Genomic DNA, 9035 nt, shown 5'->3' with positions numbered 1-9035 from the left:
GACAATGCTAACATGGTGATGTTATCATGCTAACATGCTAACCAGGTAATCGAAACTAAACAAAAATACAATAGAAACAAAGGAAACCAAGGTAAGTCCATGAGGGGGGAAACGCAAGACACAGGAACATGGACAAACACAGGGACTTGACGTGGAGCAGACTTGGACACGGACACAGACTCGGACACAGACACTGACAAACTGACAAGAACATAGGGAAACAAGGAGACTTAAATACACAAGGCAATGGGCAGCAGGTGAAACCAATTAGGGCGGGGCAGACAATCACAAAGGCGGGAAACAAGACAAAGACAGGAAGTACAAGATACACAAGGGCTATGATTTCAAAATAAAACAGGAACTCGCTGCCGTCCACTGCTGTGGCAATAAAACCATACCTCTCCTAAATGAGACCAGAGGTCTTTTGGACCAGATCCAAAATAAACTCCAGAAACTTCCACCCAGACCACAGAATAATGAGACCCAGAATTCTGTGTTGAGAGTTGAACAGTAAAATACTGTAATACCACCTAACGCTGCTTTCTTCTAATCACCACATCAGATTAGCGTACTTCAGAAGTACATTTGAAAATGTGCTTTCATTTCCTTAAGTTTATTATGTTTGGAAAATGGAAGACTGAAGCACCAGAGGAGGCACTCAGACACGAATTCATCTGTCAGAGAAAAAGAATCAGGGAACTGAATCTTTGTCACCTGCACAGCTTGTGTTTTCGCTCTGTGCTTTTCTCACAGCTTTTAAAAGAGCAGGCCGTCAGCAACTCAAACCATATCTCATTCTTTTGTTATGGCTGTGTTTAACTGCCATAAATAGACCCGCAGTGATTGAACAGCGGTGCGTTCACTTCGCCTGAATGTTGACCGAGCAGCGCGACTGAAAACGATAAGAAAGATGTGAATGCAAAGCGTTAATCTGCTGAGACGCCATCACGGCAGCAGAAGGACAAACACTGAACAGGCCTTCGACATCTGTCAGTAAAATGGGCTTGAAAACAAACCACGTCGTTTATCTTCCTCTCACGTCTGAGTCTGGATCAGAGAGGTACAGTGTGAACTGATCCTCAGCACATGCAGCCATGTGAGCCGGTTTGCTTTGACTGTTCTCTGGTGTGTACTGCCATCTAAAGGCTGCTGGTGGTTCGTTCTGTCATTAGGTACACTATATGGCCAAATGTATATGGACACCTGAGGCATTAATGTGCTGCTATAACAGCCTCCACTGTTCTGACTGCTTATCATCAGGAAGCACTTCCAAACTTTTTTTTTTTTCAGAGGTTTTACCCACACAGGTATCCTGTGAGCTGTGAGTGCTCCCAGGTGCACCATCTCAGCAGAGCTCCATCCATCAGGCCTTTATGGTGGAGCAGCCAGATTCTCCGGTCTGATGACAGATCTCAAGAAGAAAAATAACCTTACTATGGACAGAACATGACCTCTGAACTCTGAAAGCTCCTTGAAAAAGTGAACAGACTGTACAGCTGTACTGTACCAGCTCAGTACTGTTAAAACTTTTATGCTGACAATAACCTTCAGGGGGATTCCCACTAACACTGTGCTGAATGATAACCAGGCTCACTGACCCTGCAGTGGAATCCAAGCTGAAGATGTTGTTGGCAAAACATCAAGACAAGTTATAGTATATTCCAAAAAATCTCTTCCCGCTCTGTCATGACAGTAGCAGCCATGATGACGATGGGTCTTGACTCCTGTTCCCACCTCGCCCTCTGTGTTCCTGCACCAGACTCTATGCCTCTCTAAACCCCTCAGTACCACTTGATCAAGAGCTCCTATCAACCTTTACCCCTCTCTCACCCCCTCACCCTGCCATCATCTCCTCAAAACTATATTTTTCTCTGCATCCCCTGTTGTCCCTTATAACCCCACATCTTCCATCAACCTTGTCATTAGTCTCCATCAGCCTTTCATGTATGAGGCAGATCAAACTCAACCAAAGCTGAGAAAATAACTGTTAGAGGTGACAGTAGCACACAAGAGACTGTCGGTATTCAGTCTCTAAAGTTTATTTCAAAATGATGTGAATGCAGATTTCACAATAAAACAGTCACAGTCACAGTATTTGTCTTCTGTTTAAATCCTGGGCCCCTTTTTATATGAGTTGTTGTTGTTGTTATTATTGTTGTCTGTTTTGGTCGCATGGCTTTGTCTTCAACAAAACTTAAATTGGCGTCTACATCAATAATTGTACCAATACAGGTGAGACATTGCTTTTTCTAGTAGGTATTTGCTGTAATTTTTGTTCTCAGTGCCGCACGTGTTGCTCTGATCTCCATTTTCCCAATATTACCTGCTTCATACAAAAATAGATTTATATTCCTGATTTTGAAAAGGCCAGATCAGGATTTACCATTTAACCACATGGAAAAATGTTATGGTCGTACTGACAGAAAGCCATTGGACTGTTCCACTTTCACACGATTTAAGCGCTTTATAAGGACAAACACATAGTTTGGAAAATATGCAGATTCACTGTCATACAGCTTAAGTTCTCCTCTGACCGAAGGACGTTCTGAAATTTTTACTGGTAATTTGGTACGTACTGTCCAGATTACTGACGGAAGGAGAACCCGCGTCTCCAGGCCTCGGCAGAAATGCTAAGAGCAATCATGTAAACTTGCTGTTATCAGTGCAGATTGTGAGCAGCTTCAAAGCTAGGCTGGCACTTTCCCACCCGCTTTTGTGCCAAGTTAAGCTAAATAATTCCAGGAACTATTTCTGTCTTGGGCCAATAAAACTGATTTGGATAATCTCACTTGACTCACCAGCTCTTTAAACAGCTAAAGTTGGCACTGGATTTACTTGCAGTAACAAAGTAAATCCAGAAATATCTTATCAATAAGCCCGTTAGCAAAGCAGTTAGCCAGCTTGATAACTGACCTTAGAACCTCAAAGCTAAATGACAGTTAGCAAGCCAGACATTAAGGTGGAAGAACTATGCTGACAGACTAGTGCTGGCATGTTCATGGCTGGTAAGTGTGTTAGTAATTTGACTTTTTGAATTTTGTGACCAGGACATAAGACGTAAACAAGGATCTTCACTGCTTTTAAAATCACTGGTAACTCTGGTGTTATGACTTCCTTGGGGTTGTAGAGCTTAAGTCAGATGTAAAACCACTACATTTTTCAAATAACGAGAAAGAGATATATAATTTGCAAAACAAAATAAAACAGAATAAATGTTTGCTGCAGTGCAGATGCTGAATGTCAGGGGTCAAGGGTGGCTCCCTTTAATAGCTCTTCATGGCAATGTTGGGCTCCCCTGCGCTGTCATGACGTTTGACCTGACAGATCATCAGGAGGGAGACCATCAGGCCCAGCAGCTGTAAAGACAGGTGTCAGTTACAAAAACAGACAAGTTCAGAGGACAAACTGTTAGACACCGTGGAGTTAAATCTCAGTACTTACAGGTTTTGCGGTACTTGATAAATCTTATAGTTCTATGTAGACCAGATATTTTCTAACACAGATGCTCATCTGTATCTGACATCTGATTTTTATTCCTGGGAGCCATAAACATGTCAAGTAGCTCCACATTAGTTGGTTCAGTGTACAGAGAGAGTTTTGAACACAGAGTTTTTATTGGTTTATTTTCCCTTTTCTGAAGTTTTATATGGCCATAGTGAAAAAGGATCTTGAGATTTTACTGTAGATTGTTAACAGTATACAAGAATGCAACAATGACAACAACAACAAAGGAAAATGATAGAACTTACTGCAAGAACAGCACATCCAAAGAAGAAAGCCATGGCGATCTTGAAGATGATGTCTATTACCATATAGATGTAACCACCGCAGGTCTGCAGGCAAGGAGATGGAGAAAGGGTCATTATCTGGAAACATCACTGATTTGTAGAATAGCTGCTGTTTTCATTGATCGATTGACTGATTAAATACCTCTTCATAAACTTTGCTTGGGCCCGTGGTTCCCTGCAAGTAAACAACGACAAAATATGGTCACCATGGTAGCTCAAACTGACTGTCTGTGACTGTCAGTTTGAGCACACTCTCTGTGGTCCTTTATTTCAACATCTGACATTCCACTGTCACTTTACAAAACTAACCTGAGGGCTGGGTATACAACGGCCAGGTGATATGAAGGTTAGAATACTCTGACTTCCGTGTGACTGGCAGTCACAGGAGTCAGGGATTCTTCTACCCCAGTCACTGGCGCTCACCAGTCCACAGCACCCGACCTGCAACCACATGACAGAGTGAGTTTTAACAGCTGGTCTTCGACAGGAACCTGCACCTTTGCTGCAGGAGATAATGGGAAGAAACAGAACTGAAGACAATTTAAGAAATAATTACAATCACACAATCACAGAATAAAATTCTAATTAGTGTATTATCTTCACATAGTGAGTACGGGTTATATTTAGTTTTCATTATTTAATTCCCCTTGTTTTAAAGCTATGCTTAAACAGTCTATCCTAAAATGTTCTGTGTCTACAGAGCTACAGCACATTAATACACAGGGAACATTACAGTGCTCTGCAGGTGTTCAAGAGCTTTTCTCATTTCGTTGTCTTCCATGAAAGGCTTTACAGCTTCAGAGTCGGAGTTCTGAAGGGCATCTCTGATCTGTAAGGAGAGAGAGAATAACGTTAGCATCAGACTGGGAGAGAAGCAGAAACCGAAAACATTATGGCCGATAGATGAGAGAGACCTCGTGTTAGCATCACGACAGGCTGATAGAAACGTTAGCTTGAAGGCGGACAGACTCTGAAACATGTCTGAAATCACTCCACTGTTCATGACGCTGTAACTGACAGGTGTAGTGTCACATGATCGTAGTTTTTGCATTTCAACACGTGTTGGGATTTTTAGCTAACAATGGTGCTCAAGCTTTGGTTACAACAGTTCTGGACAGACAGGAAAGACAAGGATTAGCATTGAGGCAACAGAAGCAGAGCGTAACAGTCATTTAGAGTCTAAACAGATATAACGAGGGAACCTTAGCACATTAGATAGAAAGGAAGAGAGAACAGCAGGATTAAGGAGATCTGTACGAGAGAGAGTTGACCTGGTTTCTTGCGACAACCATAACAATGCCAAAGATCATCGTGATGATCAATCCAGTCGCCATGAATCCTGCAAACTGTGTGCATGAAACAACAGGAACAGTTTTCACAGGTAGCATGACTCGTGTTGTTTGATTTCAAAACAAAATTATCAAGTCAACAAAGCAGATATCATGACTCAGTTGAGAAGCCGATTCTCATTAGTTCTGCCTTTTGTTTAACATGAGCTCCTGTACGTACTATTTTCAGGGCGAGGATTTTCTCTGAGCAGCCTGCGTAGATTCCCAGGCAGGAGATGCCAAGGCTGCAGATGACAAACAGCCACGCCCAGCCCAGGCTTGGACCCCCAAACTCCGACATCTGCCCCGGCGTGGCAGGACAAAGACACAACACAAACACTGAATTACTGCACAGATACAAACAGTGCATCAAACAAGGCCGGACACACAACAGACACACAACATGAAACCAGTTTTTTTAATGAATTTGTTCTGTGCAACAACAAAGGTGAACCTTTATACTGTGTTTACGCATTAAATAAATAATAAACAAACAGCTACTCTTTGAAACGGTCAGCAGGCACATCAGAGATTTGATGTTAACACTAACAAAATGTTATTATTATGACATAAAATACAAATATGATGACTGTTTTTAAGTTTGCTGAATTTTGATGCATGGCATTGAAAAACATGAAGTGGATTCAACAAAACTATAGCTGCTGCTGTTGTTTACCTGGAAGCCGAGGGCGGAGACCTTCACCAACCCAATGATCAGGAAACATCCAATGATCTGAAGACACATCACATCAGTTAGCTTGTGTTTAACCAAGTAAAAGCTTAGTGTATGGAGGCGGGAGTGTGCCACCACAATACTGATTCCTACGAAAGAAAAATCCAAATCAGAGGCTGTAAACAGAAATGAGAAGACATATTACATATATATATATTATAAGACAGTGAATATGTGGTTTTTACAGCATCAAACATATGTTTACTCTCTGAGTGATTTCTCCTTATCCAGGCATTTTACTTGCACTAGTTGATGCTGTTTATTCTATTTAATGTATTCATGTTTATTGTGTTGAGCTGGCCTCAGTGGTCTCCTGGTGGAGTTTCTGCTCTGAGACACTAGAGGGAGACAGAGATGGAAAAACTGAACTTTGTCAAACCTGATGATCTCACCTGAAGGATGGAGCGAGAACTCACAGTATTATCTAGTGATAGATTAAATCTAAGATTCTAATCTATACAGCCTCAAATAATAATTTAATAAAAGATATAATAATATAACATAATAATAAAACATATTATAATATGTTTTCATATTTAACTGAACTGAAACTGGTTTCTGTTTGGAAAGAAATTAAACCATAGAGAAGAAAAGGAGCAGGGCAGGAAACATGGTCCTCTGCTGCAGAGGTTTTCTCTTCTTCTTCTTCCTGCTCTGTCCTTTTTCAAATTTTTATTGATTTATTTGTTTTTTGTCTCCCTCTTACTGAACATGAGCCAAACAAATAAAAATAAAAATCTGGATTTATTGAAACATTGAAACGTGATATCACACATTTGTTTGATGTTTAATCACTTTACTTTTAATTTGTTATATTTGATGTATATATTGAATTCGACTTTTTGATTTAAAACCAGTTATTTTCTCTTATTTGTGAGTAAATATGTATCCTGTGTATCACATTATTTATTTTTTTTTGTTTAGTAAAACCAATATTTTACAAGTTTTTTCCCATTTTTTCACGTTGCTTGTGCAACCGTCTGTTTGTGAACATGTAAAAGTGAAACTGATATTTTTAACCACGGACAGACCAAAAAAAAAGAAACATAAATACTTCTGTGGCAGATTTTAACATAATTTATAATATTATACTGATGATAAATAACCTAGAGGTAAAATAATTAAAAATGAAAGATAATTTTCAATGAAATAAATAAAAAGTTTTTCTACTTACTGCAAACAGCACATTGAAGAAGATGAAGAGGCATTTGAGGCATCCATTAATTTTTCCCATCTTCAGTTTTTATGATTTGCACTCAGGAGATGAAGGTGTGAGGAGGTGTGCGTGAAACACAGTGTGTGTGATGATGTGCAGCAGTGTGTGCTGTGATCAACTGCTGACAGCGTGAATGTGTCTGAGGTTGAACACAGAACTACAACACACAGATCTGATCTGCAGCCACACATTCGAATCAATTTACAGGAAAACATGACTGAGGACGTGAAAGGAGGATAAACTTTCACACGAGCTGCAGCTTAAAGAGCCCCAGCAAAACTTAGAAAAACACTAAAACCTCATTTTAAACTTTAAACAAAGTTGTTTATCATTCAGCTCCTCTAACGTGAGATGGTGCTGCAGGCAGTAAAAAGAGAAAACTTCAAGGCCTTGAAATAAAAGCTTGCAGATGTCAGAGGGCGCTGAGCTGTTTGCTGCTGGTCTTTATGTTTTGCACACCTGAGCTACACAGGTGAAATCACGCACTGAGAAATCTGAGAGTTAAGAGAGCGCGGCAGCGAGAGTGACAGGAAAAGATTTGGTGCCTGCTGCACTTCCTCAACCAAGACTCTACATTTTCTTATTTGAGTCCTGTCAGTTACAAACAGTAAAACAAGAATGACAAGGACACAGGCAAACAACGAGACTTAAATACACAAGGCCATGGGCAACAGGTGAAACCAATTAGGGCGGGGCAGACAATCACAAAGACGGGAAACAAGACAAAGACAGGAAGTAGAACAAGACAAGATACACAAGGGCTATGATTTCAAAATAAAACAGGAACTATTAACAGAACTTAATAAACTAGTCTAAAGAGTCCAAAAGTTCACAGAAGAGTTCAAAACATAACAAAAGGGTTCTGAAAACAGCCCCCTCAGAGGCTAGTCATGACAGGAACAAGTCCAAACAAACAGAGCATAGGACTGAGAACTGCTGCTGCAAAGAAAGAAGAAGAAGAAGAAAAGTTATTTTGATGAAAACAGAGTTAAAGTTCTGTTATTGACCCTGTTTGAGGCTCTTTGTGTCCTCTCTAACTGCTCTACATCTATCAAGTGTTTACAACAGCTCTGATGGAGGAAGTGTGTGTGTGTGTGTGTCAGAGAACAGTTATGTCTTTTTCCCACCAACTTCTGCTCTAAGATAAAAAAAGTGGAGGCGTGGGTGGGGGTGCTGGGTGTTGCTCTGTTGTGGGCTGGAGCTGGAGGGCTCTTAAACATCATGAGCATCAAAATGTCAGTGCCACGTTCAAAGTAACACCAAAGGTCAGAGAAGTGAGGCTGACCTGAATACAGTGTTGGAGAGGAGAATGTTCACACGTCACAGAAGCTCGTTCAGCAACAGACTTATTGTTCCACGCTGCACAACAGAGCGACACAGGAAATCATTCCTGCCTGTCGCAATCAAACTATACAACTCTGAACTGTAAGAATCACGGACTCATGTAAACTGTGTATACTTCATTTTTAAACTATCAACCACAAACCTCATGTACATATTGCAATTATTAAAATATGTCTTATCTTTTCTATTTTTATATTAGTTGTATATATTGTTCTGTTTGATATTGGAGTTATTGCAATATTTTTACTTGATTTTCATTATACTATACTCTTATTCTGTTTTTCATTTCACTTATTTATTCTAGAAATTTTTCTCTTACCACACACTATGTGCAATTTTCCTCTTTTCTTCTTTTTCAACTGGGAGTTAAAGTAACAGCAAGAATTTCTATGTTTCTACTTCTACGGGGATTAATAAAGTTATTCTGATTCTGATTCTGAACCTGAGCCACCATCCACGCCCAAGTACCAGGGCTGCACTGTGTGGTACGAAGGATCTCTGAGCACAGGAAGTCTACAGGGCTGGTGCCCTGAGCCTCGGCCCTGAATGTTCACCACTGAATGTTTTCCTTTGTGAAAGAGAGTGAGGGAGACGTCATGTTCTGATGCGTGGACGAGTTTCTGTTT

General features: G+C 40.4%; 1 protein-coding gene across 2 annotated transcripts; it reads right to left on the bottom strand.

Annotated features, from left to right (window-relative positions):
* Nucleotides 1-2023: 2023 nt before the first annotated feature.
* Nucleotides 2024-7211, bottom strand: LOC121176500 (tetraspanin-7-like). 2 transcript variants are annotated; one of them, XM_041030568.1, is made up of 9 exons: nucleotides 7024-7211; nucleotides 5793-5849; nucleotides 5298-5417; nucleotides 5060-5134; nucleotides 4522-4617; nucleotides 4098-4229; nucleotides 3931-3963; nucleotides 3750-3833; nucleotides 2024-3356 (listed from the first exon to the last, which is right to left on the bottom strand). In XM_041030568.1, the coding sequence occupies exons 1-9, from the start codon at nucleotides 7081-7083 to the stop codon at nucleotides 3264-3266; spliced, it is 750 nt and encodes a 249-aa protein (XP_040886502.1). In that variant the 5' UTR covers nucleotides 7084-7211; the 3' UTR covers nucleotides 2024-3263. The 2 variants fall into 2 exon arrangements, with proteins under 2 accessions (XP_040886502.1, XP_040886503.1); XM_041030569.1 differs by having other exon boundaries at nucleotides 5298-5463; nucleotides 7024-7097.
* Nucleotides 7212-9035: the final 1824 nt, after the last annotated feature.

This window comes from Toxotes jaculatrix, chromosome 22 (genome assembly GCF_017976425.1).
Source record: "Toxotes jaculatrix isolate fToxJac2 chromosome 22, fToxJac2.pri, whole genome shotgun sequence".
NCBI classification, from domain to species: Eukaryota; Metazoa; Chordata; class Actinopteri; family Toxotidae; genus Toxotes; species Toxotes jaculatrix.
The sequence above is the reverse complement of the archived record's forward strand: the minus strand, read 5'-3'. Positions and strand labels throughout refer to the sequence as shown.